The 23,915-nt window shown below is 39.3% G+C and overlaps 2 protein-coding genes across 4 annotated transcripts in view; both read right to left on the reverse strand.

The window, feature by feature from the left end:
* Positions 1–4,206, reverse strand: part of LOC139469740 (follistatin-related protein 5-like) — a 105,109-nt gene extending 100,903 nt beyond the window's left edge. The window contains exons 1-2 of one of the 3 annotated variants that reach the window (XM_071252006.1): positions 4,141–4,206; positions 616–740 (exon numbers count right to left, since the gene is read on the reverse strand). In XM_071252006.1, coding sequence (XP_071108107.1) covers positions 616–705 — 90 coding nt within the window. In that variant the 5' untranslated portion in view covers positions 706–740; positions 4,141–4,206. The other 2 variants (XM_071252008.1, XM_071252009.1) reach the window with 2 other exon arrangements.
* Positions 4,207–13,838: 9,632 nt separating this feature from the next.
* LOC139469744 (ubiquitin-conjugating enzyme E2-17 kDa-like) lies at positions 13,839–23,046 on the reverse strand. The gene is made up of 6 exons (XM_071252013.1): positions 22,938–23,046; positions 20,107–20,170; positions 17,776–17,807; positions 17,069–17,146; positions 16,375–16,480; positions 13,839–14,792 (listed from the first exon to the last, which is right to left on the reverse strand). The coding sequence occupies exons 1-6, from the start codon at positions 22,959–22,961 to the stop codon at positions 14,653–14,655; spliced, it is 444 nt and encodes a 147-aa protein (XP_071108114.1). The 5' UTR covers positions 22,962–23,046; the 3' UTR covers positions 13,839–14,652.
* Positions 23,047–23,915: the final 869 nt, after the last annotated feature.

Raw genomic sequence — 23,915 nt, forward strand, 5'->3', positions numbered from 1 at the left:
ATTATGGAGATTATACACATTTCAAAATACTATGTGTAACATGTTGAACAATGTACACATAAAAGTTTATTCCATGAGAACTCTGATGAGCTGTATGAGTCATATTGTGAAACAATGAATACAAACATTACAGGCTGCATTGCGGACGGAATTGTTGCATACAAAATTTATCATTTTTTCACAATGTTTATGACGAAATAAGAGATGATTTTGAATTTCAACACATGACCAAAACATGCATGAGGTCTCAGGATGGTTGTTTTTCCACTGCATTAGTTTATCTACATATTACACAGACTTCAGTCTTAGCTGATAGGAATATCAAAATGGAATCCTAATTTAGTAAAAAACAAAGTAGACAGAGGCTACACTTGGTTAGACATGACCACTAGTCCGTTAGTCTGAGACTAGTGAAAATGTAGAGGGACTAGTCATTTTCTCCCTAAATCTATTTATTTTATTACATCACCAGTCCAAAAGAACTGCGGACTAGGTGTCTACTCCTGCTTACGTGCTAATGGGTCACATGTGCGTGGTAGAGGTCTAACTATGCCTGTATAATAAATATGACTAGCTATTGGTATAGGACATGTAGGCCTTGAAAAATGGACTCACCTTTTCTAGTGTTTTCCTTGGCCTTGCTTCTATGAAGGACAGAAGGCCACAGCACAGGAACAGAAGAATATACCTCTTTACCAACTCCATTGCGTTCACTCGTACAATCACGCCTCACTCATAGCCTGTTGACAGAGAGCAAAAACACCTTCATGAACTGAGGCCATGTTTAAGGGAAATAGTGTTTATCTTGTTTGTTGTACAACACCACATTCAGCAATATTCAAGCTATATGATGGCGGTCTTTAACTAATTGAGTCTGGACCAGACAATCCAGTGATTGATAACATGAGCATCGATCCGGACAAATGGGACACAATGACCAAGTCAGCGAGCCTGACCACCCGATCCTGTCAGTCCCCTCTTACTGGTAAATAGTGAATTCACATTGTGAGCAATAGGTAATAGTTTAACCATAACCATATTTGAGTAAGCAGGAATTTGATATTCATTTGATAAAGATGTAGCCTAAAAGTATTTATGCCAAGTTGTCATTACCTGATTACAGACAATATACTCAAGGGACAAACACCTGGGATGTTAAACACATATTGTATGAGTGATTTTCAGTAAAGCCGCAAGAATATCCAAACAAATATTATTGAGATTGGATAGGGACAGGGTAAAATTTGTAAAAACAAGGTTTGATTCAATGCATTGGTATGATATATGTTTAAAGCCCTCCCATTGTACTCCATATCAGTGTTCACTAAACCTCACTCACTCACTTAACCATTATGCTGCACACAAAAAACTCGGTCAGGTGTAAGTGAACAATGACAGGTATAAACTTTCAAAATAATTAAGTGGGACTTCACACAGAAATCATAAGGACAAATGGTGTAGGCTCAGACCAGCATGTGATATGGCTGTTTGACACCTTCCTGTTCAGGGTCAGACAGCTTGAATGGATTACAACCTCATCTTTTACTGATAAGTATTACATATCACTATCTGAAGTACAAGACCACTGCACGCCTCACTTAACAGGGGTATCTATGCCTAAACACTTACCTCGCTTCAGCTGGTTTGAAAACACCTATGGCGGTCAGTGCAACTCCCTATGTTGATGTTAATGACTACATGCTGAAGTATTGCAAATGAGGTGCATATTATTTACAATTTCTGTTTTGTTTTGTTGATCAACTTCATTATATCATTACTGCTAGGTTGGTATCTCACCTGGGTACGAAGGGTAGGAGACATAATAATTATAATAATCATTACAAAATCAGTCCATTTATAAGCGACAAATTCCATCACCAATTGGTTGCTCATAGCTCTATATGACACAGGAAAGATGAAAGTAAACCTAAAGAATGAAATATATACAGTTCTGCAGGGAAATGAAAGTTCACTGATTGTATGAAGTTTTGAAGAGGAGAGTCTTTAGGATGTTTAGTCCACATTTGAAAGCAAACATGGATTGTGTCAAGATCTATATATGGTTAACAAAGAATCATGTCATCATATTTCTGACTCCTTGCAACAATTCAAATAACATGTCTCATAGTTAGTAATACACTACTTTCCTTCTACCTTCTATCATATGCCTATAGGGTGCAATATTATATAATAGAAATTTACATGGAATGCTGACAATGGCAATAATTGTATCAATTTCAACTTTGTACCTCAAGCATATCTAGATAATCAGTTAATGGCTTTTAAAGGAATCTGTATCACAACTTATAGGCAATATTGATCCTAACGTACGTTAATAAATTCAAACAGTCATACAAATCTTGATATAGCCTTGTTCCAGCAAAAATCCAAGGAGTGGGTGAGTTAGGGTGCGAGGATGGTTTTACGGTGAATGAGATGGGGTTTTACAGCACTTTAACCACCATCCCAGCAATGTCACAGTAGGGGACACCAGAAATGGGCTTTACACCTACCCACTTTGGAAACCGAACCTGGGCCTTCAACGTGACAGGCGACCACTTTAACCACAAGGCTACCCGCTGCATCAATCCAAGGATATATCAATGTGTGGAATACACTACAGACTCTGTGCCAAAACAACTGCTGCTACTAGCCAGTATCAGGCGTATCATACCAACAGACCACATGTGTGTGTGCAGTTTAACAGAGATGAGAGAGCAAGAGAAATATATCACGACAGGGGACACCAAAAATGGACTTCATACATTGTACCCATCTCAGGAATCGAACTAGGGCCTTCGGCGTGACGAACTAACGCCTTAATATCAAGGCTACCCTACTGCTTCTTTTTCTTATGTACTGTAATATACTACCAGCAACATTTCTGACAACAGACTTTAATATGGACAGGAATAATTCAGAATTCCAAACAACTGTAAGTGCTCTTGGCAGACAACTTAATACAAGTTAATTACTATACTGAAACACAATGAAAACGCATAATCAACTTAACTCAAAATTAGAAAAGATATGTTTTTATGCTTTAGACAAACATGGAATGAGATTCCAGCCCAATCAACGACAATGTTGTGTTTGATTCTCTCATGCCTAAACACCAAGTACAACGTAATTATTACCAAATAATACAAAACATTTGAATATGTGTTTTCTAAGTTTGTCGGTATATATAACATGAATGGCGAAATTTGTGATTTCAATTTGGGAATATATCGGCATTGGACTATGAACTGTAGGTATCAACTCACTAACAAGGTAAACTTGTTTCCACTGATTAATAATGGTAACATATTCTTTACATTGTAGTTCATATAGATCTTGAACAATGTACATAAAATAAACTTAACAGCAACCAAGCATATGCTATTTTGCCAGAGCCATCACCAGACAGAAATTCTGTCATCATCATTAATTTCCTTAAAATAAAATCTGTACATAATTAATCATTTGATTAATAATAAGTAAATGGAGGCAATTCAGAAGAACAATGAAGCAATGTGGGTAACATTAAAACGAAAACATGCTATGCAACATTATCAAGTAATGAGACAAGATGTAGCTGAGCTAGGAAGAATCATCTTGGGGGTGGGGGGTCTGTCTTGTCTACCAATATAAGAATGATATGTTACAGATAGAGCTGTATTTAGTGAAATATTGCATTTACCATTCATCTGCATGAGTCATAGCAACAACAGATACCAGGCACTGACACATGACAAATAGAGACATCACTTAGATTATGTCAATAAACACGGCCCGAGCATGCCCAGAAATACCCTTTGAAAGAAAATTAAAATATCTAAACCATGACTGTCAGACGATCACAGAATATTGAAATGAAAACATTTTTTCATGGGGATTAGAGTGAATAACGCGACCCTCTGCGAGTCGTCTACGGTATTATACCATTGTACCAATTCCAGTGCCATGATATCGCCTGATGCACAACGCGCACCTGCGCAAATTCAAAATCAGGCATATATATATGTACCGACCTTACACCTTCTCAAATAGGTATCCACTATTTCAACAGTAGTCCAAAGATATTTGATAAAGATATACACAGTAAGCAACACAAGCAGACGAAATGACAGGATCCTCAGACAAACCGTTCTCACTCACCGGTCACTCTCCAAGAACCATACGATACACAGCTTCCGGCCGAAAGATGGCGCCCTTAGACTGATCTATTTATACAAAGGGAGACAACTTCATGGCGCATTAACATAAATGGTGACAAAATGGCCACATATTTGTCAAGATATTCGTTAACTGAACCGTATCAGCGCAGGGTTATTTTCAAAATAAATAATAGTATCGTGTATGTTTCAAACAGAAGATTCAAAACGTTAAAACATGTAGATTTACCTTTGATAAAATGGACCATTCCAACAAAGGTTTTTGTACAAATCAATTTAGATTTAATAATTTATTCCTATATAATGGTCGGCGCAGGGGCTAATCTGATTCGTTCACAGAATGTACGATTATACAGGCTGCTCAGGTGCCATCCTGGTTCGTAGGACGAGATTCGCTTCACACAGACACCACTCTCACTCTCTCAAAACGTTCTAGCGGGACGGTACTATGACGGAAATCGATAATGTACATTATCACGCGCAAAACCTTGCATAATTAATTTATGCCGCTCTGTGGTACTTTGTACACAATAACAGCTTTGCTCTATAGCAACATATGTCGCATTACCGCTGGTATCGATTTCTACCTACCGTAACCCATTGTATTCGTTTAACGCAGGTCTCTTTCACGAGGCTTTGTCTTGGGTCATTGCGTCTGGTCTCGCTTGTGTTAATTGGACAGTGGTTTCGAGACAAAGAGTGGTGCAAGAACTAATACCATTTATATGTGCCTGACCTTGGTTCTTGATAGAATTTGCTACACGCACCTGCTTGCGGCATGACTCAAAGATCAAGGAATTTATTATTTGACCTCCGACCATTGTTGGTTAAGCAATTTTGAATACACAGAGATTCTCACCGGAGTGACTTCTAATTTTAAATATAGAGACACGAGTCGATAAAAGTTTCAATCAATATCCTTGCTTGCCGAAAGTGTTAATATATTTTATATCAAAAGTCATTCGGGTGAGATTCTATTCATCATCTTAACTCATTCTGCTAGACTAACATCTAGTCTCTGAAATGAACACATCTTACATAAAAAAAACGTTGTTCAGTTATCTAAATAAAAATATAATAAAAGGAGCCCAGTGACTCTCTTCATTTTCCTGATACTGCAGTGATCTAGACTTGCCAAACATTATAGATTGCATGGGCTGTATTTGATATATATTTGTATCAGGGTCTGTAAGACAGACTATCATTCTGCCAACTTTTTCTGTTTGTAAACAGAAATAACCAGTGGCTTGCATGTTCGAAGTACTTGCTAGCTTCAGCGGCAGAGAGAATAGTCCTGTTATTTGATTGTGACGTCATGGCAACATGATGTCACAATGGTCTGCAAATCATTGTGATGCAACTTTGTAGTGATGTATAATTCTCCTTGGATATATAGCTTGATATCACCCAAGCGATATTTCCCGTGGAAGCCAATTTTGTATGATAAATATCAATGAATGTTTGAATCAGTTGAAGAATAATCATGTCTTTTTTAATGACATATCTTTGGGTATATATCTCCGATTTATTCTCCGAAACTCAAAATCTCCCCTGTCGCTTAGTTTAATGCATCTACTCTCTAAAATATTATACAAATGTAAAATAAACCTGTCAAAGATCAGAGCTCAAATTGGTTCGTGAGACGGGACTCTGCAAGATAATGAAACAGCCACATGACTTCGAGTTATGATAAGTGCCCTTCTTGACCGATAGTAGCTGTCATATAAACTGACGGCCAAAAGTAACGTTACCACTTTAAAGATGAAATTACAAAAAACTAGAAACAAACGTTCAAACAAAATCAATGCAAAACAGGTCGTCCAAATACAGCAATTCTATATGCAGAAAGTAATACACATCCACGACATGTTTTCTGGTGTAGAAAATGCAAAAAATGTGACAAGCACGTGTCGCTTAAACAGCCTAACCACCACGTGCAATAAGGGTATATAAACGATACGGACGGCATGTCAGACACTGATACAAAGTCACCACAGAAATGCCACGACTGACACCCGAACAACGCGAGCGGGACCGGGGTATGATACAGATGGGAGCCATCCATGCCCACATTGCTAGGACTTTTGGTTGGCCCCGTGTTGCTGGAACTAACCTGATGCAACGTTAAAGACATACCGGGCAGACATCAGACAGGCCAAGAACAGGCCGACCCAGGGAAACTACGCCCAATGAAGACCTGTACTTGCGTCCTTTGCATCTCCAGTATCGATTCCAGACAGTGAGGTCATCAGCGACGAATGCCTTAGGGCATATGGTTAGTCGACACAGTGGCCAGGCGACTCGGGACTCAAGGAATTAGGGATTACAGACCTCGTCATCAGAGATTGCAATGGTCCCGGATTGTACGTCGTTGGCAGCGACGTGATTGACAGAGGGTCCCTTCCCTTATGAAAGCCGGTTCTGTCTGTTTATAGATGATGGAAGACCGAAGGGGAGAACGAACGGCGACATGTTGCTTTCAGGAGGTCGAGTCGTATGGTGGAGAGGGTGTAATGGTGTGGGGAGGAATTTGTGGGCAGGAGAGAACACCACTGGTCATCGTTAACGGAAATTTGACAACTCAGCTTTACATGGATAACATTAATCGTCTCATTGTCCTACCATTTCTGCAGCAGCTGCCATATGTGGTGTCCTTTTTCAGCATGACAACGCCAGACCCCATACAGCCCGAATCGTACAGAACTTCCTTGCAGCCAACAACGTCAACGTGTTGCCGTGGCCTGTACGCTCCCCAGACATGTCCCCCATAGAACACCTCTTGGATGTCATGGATCGTCGTGTTCGACAGCGACCACGTCCTCAAGCCAACCGACAAGAACTGATCCGGGCACTCCATGTATTCATATCCCACGTGACGTCATCAGACGACTCACTTTTCTGTGCCCGGGGAGTTTTTGCGTGTTTTGTAGCAGGGGGTGGATATATGTGTTTTGCTTTTTGCTTTTTTAAAATCAATGTGACATGTCATTGAACTTGATCGATTTTAGATGTGTGTGCTCTTTGAAAGCTTGTTTTTGCTACCCCACCTCAATTAGGGCAACGATTCGCTGTGCAGAGTCGCGTCCCTTGGGCACGCCAGAAACCTATGATTGTGGGTTCGAATCCCGGTTCGCCCAAATTATGTTTCTAGGTTTGTCAGCACCATACCCGTGCTCGTGGGTTTCACCAAAGTGGTAAACGTCTGAGACCTGCATCACTTCGGGCTTTCCTCCCACATTAAGCTGACACGCCGTGATATAACTGGAATACTGTTAAAAGCGGCGTTAAACCCAACTCACTCACTCACTCAATTAGGGCAACTGTCATGGCAATATCGGATACTGTATGAATTTCAATTTAAATGCTGATTTTGTAACGTTTTTTGCTCTTTTCAAAACTTTTTACTTCCTGCATCTATCTTTTGAGGTTCTGGAATTAGAGTGATTTAAAACTATGATAAAGTTTATATCGACCGTCTGTTTACAAGAATGATACACACTTTATGAAATTGTTATTAAAACGATATCTGAAAATTTCATACTTTTTCGAAGCCTTTTTTGATAAAAGAGAAATTGAGATAATAAAAACATTGCTGACTGTTGGTGAAAAAACATCTTGGAGTCACTCATTGCATATATCCAGTGTGCATTAGGCATGTATTGGCTTTCTTTGTTTGAGTTTGTTTTGCGTTTTCAAATTTGGACGTTGAGTCACACATAACCATGAACAACTGAAAACATGTATTTCAAATGTTATCAATTTACGGGACACCCTATCCCTGGTTTGAGGCAACTAACCCACTTCACCAACTTTCTTTTATCTGAATTATTGATTAATTTAAAACAATTTAAGATTATGTAAAATATATAAATATCTTTCTTGGAATTTGTGATCAGGGTTTAAACCTGAATTATATCCACACACAGTCTAGTCACGCACAACAAATGATGAATAACACCAAACAGCTATGTGGTCACCTTCAAGCTGGCTATACAGCCATGGGGACTTTAGGCTACGGTCTCTCAACTCATAAAGAGAGACAATCATCGTGGCAATCCTGGGACCAGAAGGTGAGGTGAGGTGAAATGGGGTTTAACGTCGCGTCCAAGATTATTTCACTTACATAGCGACGTGCGTGTGTGGCTGCTTGTACTAGTATAGCAGGTGACATGAAATGGGGTTTAACGTCGCGTCCAAGATTATTTCACTTACATAGCGACGTGCGTGTGTGGCTGCTTGTACTAGTATAGCAGGTGACATGAAATGGGGTTTAACGTCGCGTCCAAGATTATTTCACTTACATAGCGACGTGCGTGTGTGGCTGCTTGTACTAGTATAACAGGTGACATGAAATGGGGTTTAACGTCGCGTCCAAGATTATTTCACTTACATAGCGACGTGCGTGTGTGGCTGCTTGTACTAGTATAGCAGGTGACATGAAATGGGGTTTAACGTCGCGTCCAAGATTATTTCACTTACATAGCGACGTGCGTGTGTGGCTGCTTGTACTAGTATAACAGGTGACATGAAATGGGGTTTAACGTCGCGTCCAAGATTATTTCACTTACATAGCGACGTGCGTGTGTGGCTGCTTGTACTAGTAGGGGCTGATGCCGATTTATAGTGCCACTGACTCCGAGCCGACCAGTCCTTGTTTTAGCCCCTTAAAGCCGAGCGTCAGACAACTACCATCTTTAAACGTCTTTTGGTGTTACGCGACTGGGGATCGAACCCCGAACCTTGCTCTCTCCGGGCGGACGCTCTACCACTAGACCACGGAGGCGGTCGTAATTAAGTGAGAGTATATATAGTTTACACCGCATTCAGCCATATTCAGGCAATATCCCGGCCTGTGCCGGCGGGGCACACAAGACACTAGGCTACATCACCGTCCAAATTATTTATAATACCCTGCATGATCGATCATTTCAATCAACGTATATCAATGAGTACTCTATACGAAAAATACTACATATGCAAAAACTTTAAAATAGCAAAATTGTCTCCTGTTTTGAAAAAAATAAGTTAATTCTTCATCAGACATCATGAGGAGAGTCGACAGTCCGGGAACAGTTATGTGGCTGCTCCTTTCTGAGAAAAAAAAAGAAGAAATCTTGAAATTGTGACAGAAAATATATTCCGACAGAATGTTTTTGTTTGTTTTTCAGTTATGTTAAGTCAGAGCAGTGATGTGGAGTCGGCCGCGATGGAATTGCGTCCTCGTATTTCAATATATATTGCCAAATAATGCGTCGGCACTAAAGAGTAACTCATATGATATACAGTCAACCCTCATGACCAGTCTTAATGATGTCTGCGACTGTTTTTTTATATTTATCTTCGAGTCAAAGAGCGAAACGTGACACCAAAACTGGAAAAAGAAAAAGAGAATAAAGGATATCAATAACTGATTCAAAAAGTGCAATAATTATTTTCATCAAGCAGACATGACAGGTTCTACATTGTTCACAAGATGCGCAACTTTTAAATGTAAAGAAAAAGTTTATAAAGTTCTCTCTGCACAAAGTGACTTCAGAGCTTGGAGTGAGTGAGTGAGTATGGTTTTACGCCGCTTTTAGCAATATTCCAGCAATATCACGGCGGGGGACACCAGAAATGGGCTTCACACATTGTACCCATGTCGGGAATCGAACCCGGGTCTTCCGCGTGACGAGCAAACGCTTTAACCACTAGGCTACCCGACCGCCCCCCAAGAGCTTGGACTGCCCAACTGTTACACAGGCTCGAAATAGTCGTAGTGTTATTATCGCTTTGTGAAACCGGACCCTTGCCTGTGGAATATTAAGGGATTAAAAACATGTCTCACCCTGTTTGTCAATCGGGTCATGCAGACGAACCGTCCCGCATTACACCATTACATCATATTAATAGAAACAACCTTCAATACCTCGTTACAACGTGTTCACTTATATAACCGCACAATTGTGGATAGGAATATTTCCACTGATACAGGCCCGGACTCAATGGGAATGATTATTTGAATATGATGTCAACAGTATGGTATTAATTAGTAAGGAAATGACGCATAATCAGTAACGTTTTAATGTTAATACACATTAATGCATTTACATGTTATTTGTTTCGTATTTGTATTTAGTTTCGAAGCAGTACTACTATTTGTTCTTCCAAGTGATCCTTATCAAAAGTTGTGTAGTATATGATGAACTAGTACCAATATACAGTAAAACATCGTTGTGTCGAACTTTGATGTGTCGAACATACGGCTGTCTCGAAGTTCATCATGTTTTCGGTTATGTACTAACCAGATAGTTGCAATCATATTTGCATAAAGGGTATGTAAAATTATATTCATTTACCAAAATAACAGTATATTATCCTTAATATAAAGTGCCGGGAAAACAAAAGTATAATTTGGAAATTGGATTTGACCCAAAAATTAGGATTCAAGGATTTATTAAGGTGAAATGCCATAAGACCCATGGTACAGATAATAGTCATGTGACTCACACATTTACAACTTGTATAAGGTGTGACTAAAAAAAAAAGAAAAAAAAGGTGTGACTGCATAAGTATCATAATAACCACATAATAACATTCAATACATCAATATATTACAAACGTTATCAAAACTGTATGAAAACAGTCGATAAACACTGCAAAACAAAAAAACAGGTGAGATACCCTTATATAATACATCACCATCGAATAACCCTTTTTTGTTTATTACATTTTTGGACACCATCAAATTTGGCTGTATACCTTCTTTTGCCCGGCAGTTTATAAAGACCACAACCTTGGTCTAGTAAGTGAGTGAGAATAGTTTTACGCCGCTTTTAGGAATATTCCCGCAATATCACAGCGGGGGACACCAGAAATGGGCTTCACACATTGTGCCAATGTCGGGAATCGAACCCGGGTCTTCGACGTGACGTGCGAACACTTCAACTACTAGGCTACTTGACCGTGGTCGTTACAGTCATTTAACGGGGTTCTACCATGGCAATGCAGTGTAAAGAATATTTTCTATAAGTCAACTTCCTGGTAAAAGACTTCAGGTGTCCTCATCCCTTCATAACGCCTCGTCATAATTAAAGTAGAGTCTCGTTTTGATTCCCTGGCACATACCTAATTGTTCACTAATTGCATGTGTCAAACTCGTATTGATTGTTGTATTTCATTGATGCGCATGTAGTTCTACCAATAATCACTGTTCAGCCATTCTTCACCAGAGCAACACAAGGCCGACACAATATTGTAAATTGGTAATATTTTATGAGCGCTTCATTCATTCAAATTTCAAATCATTCAGCAGATACACATTCGTTTCATGTGCTTGCGTTAGATGAGCAAATGATATTTTTTCATTCAATATTGTTCACATTAACTTACATCAAAATGTATGCAGTTGACATACAAAACAATTCTTTCATTATGAGTGAGTGAGTGAGTTGGGTTTAACGCTGCTTTTAACAGTATTCCAGTTATATCGTGGCGTATCAGCTTAATGTGGGAGGAAAGCCCCAAGTGATGCAGGTCTCGGACGTTTACCACTTCGGTGAAACCCACGAGCACGGGTATGGTGCTGACAAACCTAGAAACATAATCGGGGCGAACCGGGATTCGAACCCACAATCATAGGTTTCTGGCGTGCCTAAGGGACGCAGCTCTGCACAGCGAATCGCGGCGCCTTAGACGACTGGGCCACCCGTGCCCCCTCTTTCATTATGAAACTAGATATTGTGGCAGCCATCATTCATCCCATGGTTGTGAAGAAAGAGAACCATTGTTTTGGTGACATTATATTCAATCCATGCTTGGGCCAAAGTCCATGTGTATCAATAGTTTGATTTGTGTTGAACTGATCAGGTCATCTGGTTTGCTTACTTTGAGGATGCTGTATCCTAATTGTGTGGATCGATGCTCATGATATTAATCACTGGATTGTCTGGTCCAGACTCGATTATTTACAGATGACCTCATATAGCTTGAATATTGCTGAATCTGGCGTTAAACAACAAACAAAGAAAAAGGCAGCCATTATATTGTTTGTTTATCCCCCTTTCCAGCACAATTCCAGTTATATGATGGCAGCCTGTAAATAATCTGGATTCTGGACCAAACAATATATATCGATAATGTGAGCAACAACCCATGCCGTTGGGGTTACGAGGACACACAATCAACCAAGTCACCGAGTCTAACATCAATCCATTTGGTCGCCTCTTACAACCAGCACAGGTTGCAGGGGACCAATCCTAATGAGGAGGCAGCCATCTTTAAGTGCGAGCGCTATGCTGAGGATGAAATCTGAACACATATGAAAATGTTTCCATTCAGGTATTGCACATGCATCAGTCCTAGGAAACACTCAGGTATTGCACATGCACCAGTCCTAGGAAACACTCAGGTATTTCACATGCACCAGTCCTAGGAAACACTCAGGTATTTCACATGCACTAGTCCTAGGCAACACTCAGGTATTGCACATTTAGGAGCCAAAAGGGAGCCATTTATATTTTACTTTTTATTATTTATCTCCATGAATATTATTGGTCCAAATCACAATGTTTGAAACAAAAGCCATGAAAACTAAACTCTCTCTATTGTGTGTAGGTCTCCATGTGAATAAAACGTAACTCACACAAATGTTTTGTTTCTAGTCATAATCTGTAGTTTTCATATGAGTGAAGAGCATTTACCTTGTCCTCTCATTGTCTCATAGTTGTCCATATCTAACATTGACTTACTATGCACAAATGCACCGACAAATCCAGAGACTGACCCTTTTCGTTTCACTTCGTTAAGTCGACCCAGTCACTTTGGTATTATGTTCACCCCACCTATTCTAAAATCCCAGATCCGCAGTCTTTAAATAATTTTTTTCTATGCAAATGTAAGATTGGTTGTTATAAAGCTACAAGTCCGATTTCGGAAGGTTAAGCTTTGGTGCCCATTTTTAGTCAAGGTTCATGTGTTATAGAATTTTTTGGGTGTCATATTGGGCCATATAGAAAGTGAAGTGGGTAATAAGCTATTGCTCAACTGTTCTGAAGTGTGCATGTAGGTAATGATAAGTATGAATGATCAATTTCAAATATCATAATTGTAGATCTGCACTTTAGTTCCTTATTCATCTCTAATAATAAATGACATCAGTACTTTGTAGGGTGGTGGACCCTCACAAATGACGTGTGAAAATAGTTTGTTCCAAGTACAGAACCATATCATATCACAATGTCTGGCCACAAGTGTCCTGTAGCTGTATGACAAACGACAGTAGCTGACCATGTCCTTAAGGTTCACCTAACAAGCCTGGATAGGAATGCCTATAGACAACAGTGGCTGGCCATGGCCTTGTGCTGGTGTTAGAAGCTGGTTAGGAATGCCTATAGACAACAATAGCTGGCCATGGCCTTGTGCTAGTGTAACAAGCCTGGTTAGGAATGCCTACACACAACTGTAGCTGGCCATGGCCTTGAGGTTCACCTAACAAGCCTGGATAGGAATGCCTATAGACAACAGTAGCTGGTCCTGGCCTTGTGCTGGTGTAACAAGCGGGTTAGGAATGCCTATAGACAACAGTAGCTGGTCCTGGCCTTGTGTTGAAATTCCCGGTCCTTCAGATTTTAAAAAAGGAACACAACATCCATGTGAACCTCTCCATGTACAAACTTCTAAACAACAACACAAGACAAAGTTTCATTAAATCGGTGATTTATGATATATACAAAATATTTTTACAAACTGTCACAAGAAATGAAGAAAATCTTGGGATGAGACTTGAAACAGTTGAAAGTGGCATAAACAAAATGACATTTTTTCTACCATTTGTTTTCTAACAGATATATGAAACTTTGGAACACTGCAGCTCACAGGGGAATCTATGTAATATATTCCATACAGTAAATATCAAAAATATCATTTCAGTACACCCTACATACATTTTATATATCAAGCATTAGAAACAAAAATATCAGGAACAAATGTTTAAGCAGGAAAGCTGTGCCCACTATATGTCGGAAAAACAACAATTATGCATTTTGAAATTGGTTTGAAGTTTACCCACAGCTCTTATTTACCATGGCCATTTTATTTTCATTGTGTTCACCGTCGTAGCACTTTCAGATCATGAAAACAAATTCAAAGAGGAAAACAGGTCATAATAAACTACAATCTTTGGCACACAGCATCTTTCAGGAAAATGACAGAATGCATGATAGACAAACTGTGAAGACATAACCCCAGTTATCTGGGCCCGAGTGAGCTAGCAGCACGTTTATGTAGATGCAGCAATAAAAAAAAAACAACTACCAACTTTACAGCTCCAGTCCATGAGCATGGTCTAACCATGCCAGACATCAAGGAAATAGCAACATTGTTTGTTTGATCATGCTAAGAACAGATCCCAGTACAGGAACTTACCGATGGAAATAGTGTACTAGTGAGTGAATGTGTTGAATCAAAAAATAAAACCGGCACGGAGTGTTTTGTGTTTGGATGTGGAGCATTCACGTCAGACTGCGTACTTTTGGGTCCACTCTCGAGCTGTCTCTGTATACTTGATTTTATTGTTTTTATAAATTCTGGCTATCTCGGGTACAAGTGGATCGTCTGGGTTGGGGTCTGTCAGCAGTGAGCAAATGGAAAGCAGGACTGGAAAAAATATCAGAACAGAAATATATATACCTGTGACATTTTGACAGAACAGCAGACTGTACTCTGGCACTGCTCGGGACGGGGAATTGTTGGAATTGACAAGACTGTCATGGCTGACATAACTTAATCAGCCTGCAACCCAGCCTATCAATTAAGATAACTGGTCCCAATATATTGGTCTTGCTACATCACCAACATACTTTACGTTCTTTACCCATAAATCTCCACTAGTCAAAGTACCGTAGCCCCTAGTATTAAGGAACAATATGTGTTTTAAGTCAAACACTTTCTAAACTATACTCCCTTGTGCTACAGCAAGAACATTTATGTCAATTGACTAATATTGATCAGGAAAGTCTCCTTCAAGATATTGTTTTCACACAAGCTCAAATCTCATTCAGGAACCACTGTCACTACTTGCTACATCCCAATTTGACCCCAATGACCTCACTAATAATTACCTTACTGAGTGTCCGATGACGGTCTCAAGATAGATGTTATAGTCACAAACAAATATTTCACCAATTGTAATTATTAACTCATTATGTGTGTAATTTTACAATCTGAACTTCTGTTTACAACCGTCAACCTTGGGTCTGGGGGTGCACAAGCCTATCAGCTAAAAACGTCCTGTATAACTCACATTAGCATTACACGGAATAAAATCCAGCCCTTTGATTGGCTAGTCAGCAAGGCAGCCTGTACAGGCATCAAGATGTCACAGTATTTCATATGATGTCATCTGCTGGTCACAATTGACCTTCACATTTGTTATTTACCTAATCTGTACTTGTTAACATATAATCATAAAATTGTTACCATGGTTACATTTGACAATATAGTGGTGTATGGGATTTTATCCACTGAACATTCATGCTCACCCCTGGACCTTTCATTTCATGGTGTACAAGGTGGGGTGAAAGATTATTGCACTTATATTGCGACGTGCATGCACGTGTCATTGCATACAAGCCCACACAGCCTGTAAAATCCTGAACACCTCTGTATTGACACATTTAACACTTAGTCCAGGGCCCCGTTCCACGAAGCGATCATAACTACAATCAATCTTAGAGACTTACGTCGATTCTAAAATTGTCTTAGCTAAAGTTTACAACCGTTCCACAAAGCGATCTTAGGGTGATTGTAACTTTACAAGTTCTTAAGTAGCCGATCTTAACAAAGATCGGAATCTTCAGCCATGAAGATACGAAAGTTTCCCTTAGAGTGGCATCCCTTGGACATGTTTAGCAGACGACGCATTTCCTTGCACACCATAATAAAAGTCGCCATCTTTGTTGTTATGGTACAATATTTAAGATCGATTTTAGCAATCCTAAGTTGGTCCATAGCAACTTAGCATTTTGATCTTAACTTACAACTCTCTTAGTTAAGATTGCTTTGTGGAACGGGCGGCCGATCGTAACAAAGATTTAAGATCGCATACTTAGTGAGTTACAATCAACTTATCCCTAAGATCGCTTTGTGGAACGGGGCCCAGGAAAATAAATGTTATTGCAATCATGGCAATCCCGAGCTAGGTTTTCATGTCTCAGTTCCACTCTTGATGTTTAGTTACCTTTGGAGATGGTGAGAGCTGGCGACCACTGTGTCCTCAGGATGTCCAAGCAGATGCTGCCGTTGCTGTTGATGTTTGGATGATAGATCCGGGTAGTGAATGCAACCTACAGCATCATTCAAAGCCATTAGTCCATGAACCCAGGGGTAGAAGTGTGTGCAATACAAACAAGTGAACATTAACTCCCAAAGCAGACAATACAAACACTTTGTATGAAAGTGTTTACTTAGTATGAGAGTGCATGTTTTCTTTAAGAAAGTGTGCTTATTCAGTATGAAAACAGTCTGCGAATGAGGACACTGGTCCAAAGCTGTGATCAGGTTGATTATGAATCCTGAGTTTGTCAGCACCATGTCGTCTGTTTTTCACTCTCAGATTTAGATGGCATGTCATGAGACAATCTCATTAAAATCAGACCTTATTTCTTGCTACCACGTCAGAACGACCTTTCATCCAACCAACCAGAGCAATGCTTACCAGATCAAGAAAGTGACACAGTGTGTTCTCTAATCATGTACGACCGTATGACTTCTTGTTAGTCATTTCATTGGTAGGTTTAAGTTTGTAAAAGGTCATTCTGCCATGAACTGTAATGGGATGTCCTCAGATATTTGTTTTGTGGTAGCGAGAAATAAGATCTGATTTTAAGGAATTGGTCATGATATAACTGACTGTGTGGAAGTGCATATATTACCTTAGGAGGTTTGAAGGGGTAATCGGTTGGAAAGTGTATAGTCAGGAAAAACACTCCGTTCTGATAAGGACTCTCAGGCTGCAAAAAAGGGGAGAAGACAAAATAACAATTAAGTGCTGATCTTATAGCTCATTGGCCATCTTTCATTACACATATATTTCATAATCAATCTCTGATTCCAAAGGTTGAAATAGTACAAATCAAATAAATTTCCTGAAAGCCTGAAACCAAATTTACTGGTTGCCATGACAAAGTTATGACATGAAAACTATTTACAACAGAGGGAACAACTGATAAAATTTAGTTGGTTGGTTTGTTGTTTAACGCTGCACTCAGCAATATTACAGCTATATGACGGCGGTCTGTAAATAATCAAGGCTGGACCAGACAACCCAGTGATTAATATCATGAACATCGATCCACGCAAATGAGACCGATGACATGCATCAACCAAGTCAGTGAGCCTGACCACCTGATCCCATTAGTCGCCTTTTATGACAAGCAGAGTCACCTTTTACAGCAAGCATGGGTTGCTGAAGACCTATTCTTCCCCGGAATCTTGAGGGGTCTGATTCCAAAAATTGAAATAGTACAAATAAAAGAAATTTCCTGAACGCCCAAAACAAAATTTACTGGTTGCCATGACAAAGTTGTGACATGAAGACTATTTACAACAGAGGGAACAACTGATAACATTGAGTACTCACAGGTCCCATGATAGTTGCTTGCCAATGGAATACTGAAAAAAAGAGAGGAATATCCGATCAATCTCTGCCAAAAGCTTTAAAGTCTAATGGCACAAAATTCCATTTCACCATTATTTCAATAGTGTTAGCCACAAATTAGAGATTGACATCTGGACTATTATTTACATTGTTCAAGGACTGTTACTCGCCCAAATGAAATGTCACTACATCTGAACTAATGGCTAAATACTTCCTCTTTTATACCAAACATGAAACAGCTGAGACCATACAGACAAACCTTCAGCTTCATATACTCAGAGACATGGTGTGTGTGTGTGTGTGTGTGGGGGGGGGGGGGGGGGGGGGGGGAGAGAGAGAGAAGGAAACAACATTTATCAGATACTGGTTCCTACCTTTGACAGTGTTTGAACTTAATAAGAATAATCCCAGTGAATAAATCAAAACAATTTGGGGGAACACAGATTCAAACACCATGGCAAATTAGCAATACATCTAAGGGACAGCAGGGCCATTGTTTAAAGCCGGACAGTGAGTGAGTGAGTGAGTATGGTTTTACACCGCTTCTTAGCAATATCCCAGCAATATCATGGCGGTGGGCACCAGAAATGTCGGGAATCGAACCCGGGTCTTCGGCGTGACAAACAAACGCTTTAACCACCAGGCTACCCGACCGCCCCTAAAGCCGGACAGATTGCTTCAGGCAATGGTCTGTTAGCCTAGAGTGAGTGAGTATGGTTTAAAGCTGCTTTTAGCAATACTCCAGCAATATCATGGCGGGGAAATAGGCTTTTGAACCCATGTGGGAGATGGGCAAACGCTTCAACCACTTGGCTACCCTACCCCCAGATGTTAGCCTAGAATGGAACCCCTGATACAAACACAATGTCTCCTAATTATACTACTCAACATACTTAACTCAAGGTTACAATAAACTTGATAAAACATTACCTAAATATTGCTATATTTGGAGGGACACACACCTGTAATAAACTTAAGATAAAACATTCTTAACATATATGCTAAACATGCTATAAGGATGATTTCAGCTTAAATCATATAGACTTCTTATCGTTTCAAAAAGCTGCATCTACATATGTGCCAAGAATGCAGCACATCAGGCTGATTAATTACACATAAATTTCAAGTCTTTCACAGAGGCATCGCTAGACCACACATTTTTATATTATGGTAAACCGATTTTGTTTAGGACAGTTGATTTAGTTGTAAACTTAATGCTGATACTGTTTATCATGTTTATATTGCAGGATAAACAAACTGTTTATCGTAATATGCACATGTATTTACCATGCATATTTCTGAGAAGACTTTCAAAAGGGTTTCCAGTTTTCAGTGACTGAATTCAATGTACTTAATAAATCATTATCTTAAAATAAACATGGTAAATAGTTACCTTAATCTTGTATGATTATCAAATTTGATTCTTTTCCCCCACCCTGATCTATCAAAGACAGAGTGATCAGGCAAAAAGAATTATTTAAACTACTGGTATTTTTTTTCTATTATGTGGCTTTTGGTTCTGGTCAGCTGAATCTGTCAACCAAAACATTCAGATCACCTTAGGCCATAATAATTTAATTGCTAGATTATCATCCCCGCCCAACTCGTGACTAAAACCCCGACAAATTCATTTTATTTGCTCGAGTAAAATGTTTAGAGCATTATAACAACATCAACTGTCAAATGGACATTTCATGTTTGAGACATGCAAAAAACTGGTCTACAACCGACACTGTGTGTACCTGCCTATCGTCTGCTTCCTGTCAGCTGTCAAGATGGTGTTTGCTATTTTGGAAATATGAGAGGGTTGCATACCATTAAAGACTGACATATCCTGTCCCATGACTCTTATGGAAATCATCAACGAGTTAACTTGTGGGGAACTTGACAAGTTAACGTCAGTTGAGGATAAGTTCATAAATGCCAAGTACTTGGGCAGGGGAAACGAAATATAGGGATACATCCTACTGTTGAAATCAATGTTTGTTTATTATCTTTGTAATTTCAGTCATCTATTGTTCATACCAACTTGACGAATTTAATAGGAAATTAAAAATATAAAGCCTCCCTCCCCACTTTTGAAAAAAAGGGGATGATAATCTCGCAATTAATTTATCACGGCCTTCCAGTAAATATATGTATGCCAACTGGTCAATCAAGCTGCAAACAATTTGGATGAATATGAAAACAACAAACAAGTCTGCTAATGTTTCTAGTTGAGCGTGAAGCAACTGTTGTTTCCATGTCACCTAATTTCTATCCTTGTTTACCAGCAAAATGAAACCATTAGCACAAGCCTGTACTACTACTCACAATCATCTCCGACTGGTCCCGCTGAACACTGGGCTGGAGGGTCACGACCAAGATCCTGCAGTTCCTGTACATATAGCAGAAAAATGTAACAACTGGAAAGACTATGGTGACCATCATTCATTACAGGGTTGGAATAGGTCTTCAGCAAGCCATGCTTGATGTGAAAGGCAACTATGCTTGTAGTAAGAGGCGACTAACAGGATTTGGTGGTCAGGCTCGCTGATGTAGCCCACAGCTATGGGGAACAACTTACTAGACACTTCCCTCTCAAAAATAACATCGTCCTATATTTGACGTCAACAAGCTGCAAGCGTATATTCAAATCTCCAGAAAGAACAATGTTAGAACAATGTTTTTTATCGTGAAACAAACCATGCTTCATTTTTCATTGTTCTTCAGTGATTTATAGCATAGCTATCTTATATATTACAATAAACACTCTGGTCCCATTTGCTACCATTGCTGTTTTGAGCCTGATTTGTATGGCAAAACAGCTGTCCAACCAAATACTTTCATGCCATAATTTCAAACGTGCCAGTTCATTAGTATGTTCAGCACATTCTGTCGCTATCGTTTTGGTTTCACTGATGATTTCTGTCAAAGAGTTCACTCATGGCATTCACACTGCCAGTACATAAGGCAACTTCGGACTTTTACGTATTAAGCCTCCATTACCTCTGTCATCATATTGGTAGCTGTAGACCTCTTTGGTCAAACACTAAGTCAGGTTTAGACACACTTACAGAATCAAGTGGACTAGCGAGTCTGAGTGCCAACAGACAAAAACATTCCCCCACCATACCCAAAATGACACCTGCGTTAAACATGTTAAATATTATCCACAACTCTATTTCCCATAAATTTCAAAATATTTTAAGGTGTTATGTGAAAGAAATGACTTTGTATGTAACAACTGAACAAAATGTGCATTGCCTTGTGTTATTTCTTGTCCACGTGAACTAATCATGTTACATCCCTTGTGTGTCTTTTCTACAGTAATATTTGGGCCAGCTATGTGTTTCCCCTCAAACAAAACTCTAGCAAGAGCAAGGTGTTGGAGATAACTGGCCGCCAGCCAGTAGTCAACTTGAAATATGTGAAACTGAATTAAAGGGAAGTTACTAGATGACAAATGATGGACATATAACATATCAACGATGATAAAGGAACCGTCTGACCAAATGTGCAGTGTTCTGCTAAGGCAGCAGCCTTGCGGCATTCCAACAACAATTTATTGATTAACATATAAAACTTACTGTCAGTGGGTCATAGGCCTAAAGGTGCAATCAAAACCTGTAGTTGGGCTTATTTTATGTCATTCTAGGGTCACTTACTGTTTAACGCTCACATAGCTGATTCAATTATTCAGGAGGGCGTAAAATCAATGTTACCAGCCCTACTTGTCACATGTGATTGCTGGACAAATAAAGACATCAGTAGCTTCAGTTTTTCTGTGGACAACATTAAAATTGAGTATGCCGTTAATTTCGATTAAATATGTGAAACAAATTCTTCAAATAGCTTGATCAACATCAAAACTAAAATCGCACGCAGCAAAAGACTGAAAAGAAACGTAAACTGAAATTTCAGAGAATGTAGCTTCAAGATTTCCTGTGACTACAAGCAGACAGTAATAGCATGGCCTACTCATCACATCTGACCAGTAACCAAGTAAATGTATACCACAGCATAGGCATTAAGTACAGCAAATGGTCACTAACAAATAAACACACACACACAAGGTTCAGGATAATTTTCTAGTAGGGCTGGGACAGGTAACTCGGACTTGTGGTTAGTCACGTGATATATTGTTTAATGACAAAAAAATATCTAGAACTCTATGGTAACATTACAAGTCACTAATGTTCACATTTCTTTCTGACTGTACACCCATTCCTTCTGATTTTTTATATGGTTGAATGAAGATATAACTCAATTCAACTTCAGTGTATGAATGACCATGTTGTTCTTAAAACATTTGCCAGGGCTATGCTAAAGATGTTCCCAATCGGACATTTTGAGACATCTCAAGGGTCGGGTAATAGGGAGGTGGGTAGTAAATTTGGACTCGTCCCAGCCCTATTTTCTAAGACACTGACTGATTGTTATTAAAAATGTCCTAAGGGTAATTTTTCAATAAGCTTCTGATGGTATAGATGAATATCTAATCAAAATTCGCTAAAATCATGAATATGTCCTCTGACATTTGTCTCCAGCCAAATAACATAAATATATAAAAGTGTGTGTGTGTGTGTGTATGTATCCTCGAAATATACAAACAGAAAGCAGGGTCTACATTGCAACACTTAGAGTACCCTCAACTACAAATACACAATAGAATCTCAACACATGTGCTCCCAGATTAGTATCCACTTAAATACATGTATAATGACACAGGCGAAGTACCTAGGCTGGTACCAAGATTGATTAGTTTACCATACGCTTTCTCGGGTGTCAGTTAGAACTGTTTTCACCTGTGTATGTGACTTTTGGGGCTACTCGTGGTTTGAATGAAAATGGCAGCCTGTGGTGGCGGCTATTTCGGGGGAAGAAATAAAGAACGGTATTATCTCAGAGCCAAAAGAAGATGTACAAATTCACAGCATTTCAAATCTCGATCAATCAATACTTCGATTCATATGACTACCCCTCCCAAGCGACGACAGATTCCAAAAACCTAGGCTAGCTGGCATAGGAAGTGTTCGTCACAGTAAGCTAATGACCCTAAACAGGACATAATAGAAATTGTTTCCTAGTTCGTCTATTTGACTATCTACACATCAAATTGAATACGAGAGACATAGATTCACATAAATCGATGAAAATCTTACCTTATTTATTCTCTTCAAAGCCATGATTGTGATAAAATGTCAATGAAATGTAAGTGTGTTTTCTTTCCACAATGCAATATGGTATTTGCGCATGCGCAGATCGTATGACCAGTTACCTCCCTTAGTTGACCATTGAGTCACGATAACGTCACGGTCTATTGACATTGCGCACCGTGGTTCCATTTTTGTGGATGAGAATAACACATATGTAGGTGTGACTTCAAATGATTTGTGTCTTTATGATACACATTAAAAAAATATAGAGTGTAGTTATTTGATAATTAGTTATATATACGTGTCACGTGTATCTCCATCAAGGAGACTTCATATCATAGGCTACCACGGATATTTCAACATCCTGTTGTCTCCATTAACTGCAAAACAAGGAAGACTGAGATTACTGATATTGTTATTCCGGATATTACGTCATGCCATTGTTGACTAACATCGAGAATGATCTCAAACTCTAACAGCGTATTAAAGGAAAGTCGGTGTTCCAGAGTGAGTATTGTTTTACGCCGCTTTTAGCAATATCATATGATCGGAATCCTTGGAAGAAACGGTCTGTGTACCTTTGTAGATCACCCGACAATCGGGAAATATTCCAGTTCTCCACATCCCTGCTCCGGCTGTGATGACACTTTGATTTGTTTTCTCATTTGTAACAGTTTTGAACGATTTTGGTACTTTTGAGACTAGTAATGCCTTGGGTAGTAGTTAAATCTTGATCACCCAGTACTGATGACTTGTCTGGTCGCTTTTATTCTAATATTGGTATTGGCGATGCATAACTGAGGTTGTTAATGCTGTCTCGAGTGAAGATGTCAGTGTGGACAGACATCGACAGATACTATCAGCAAATAATGTGTATACAGCTCAGGGTGCTAAGAGTGAGTGAGTTTGGTTTCACGGCGCGTTTCGCAATATTCCTGCAATATCAAGGCGGGGGACACCAGAAATGGGCTTCACACATTGTAC

This window comes from Haliotis cracherodii, unplaced genomic scaffold (assembly GCF_022045235.1).
Source record: "Haliotis cracherodii isolate W230 unplaced genomic scaffold, xgHalCrac1.p SCAF_2, whole genome shotgun sequence".
Classification (NCBI taxonomy): domain Eukaryota; kingdom Metazoa; phylum Mollusca; class Gastropoda; order Lepetellida; family Haliotidae; genus Haliotis; species Haliotis cracherodii.

Excerpts from the sequence above, each read along its gene's own strand:
- LOC139469744 (XM_071252013.1), bottom strand. The coding sequence starts at position 22,961 with ATGGCTTTGAAGAGAATAAATAAG. Across the intron at positions 20,171-22,937 it reads CTTTGAAGAGAATAAATAAG|GAACTGCAGGATCTTGGTCG; the intron begins GTAAGATTTTCA and ends CTATATGTACAG. Across the intron at positions 16,481-17,068 it reads ACCCCTTCAAACCTCCTAAG|GTTGCATTCACTACCCGGAT; the intron begins GTAATATATGCA and ends ATGATGCTGTAG.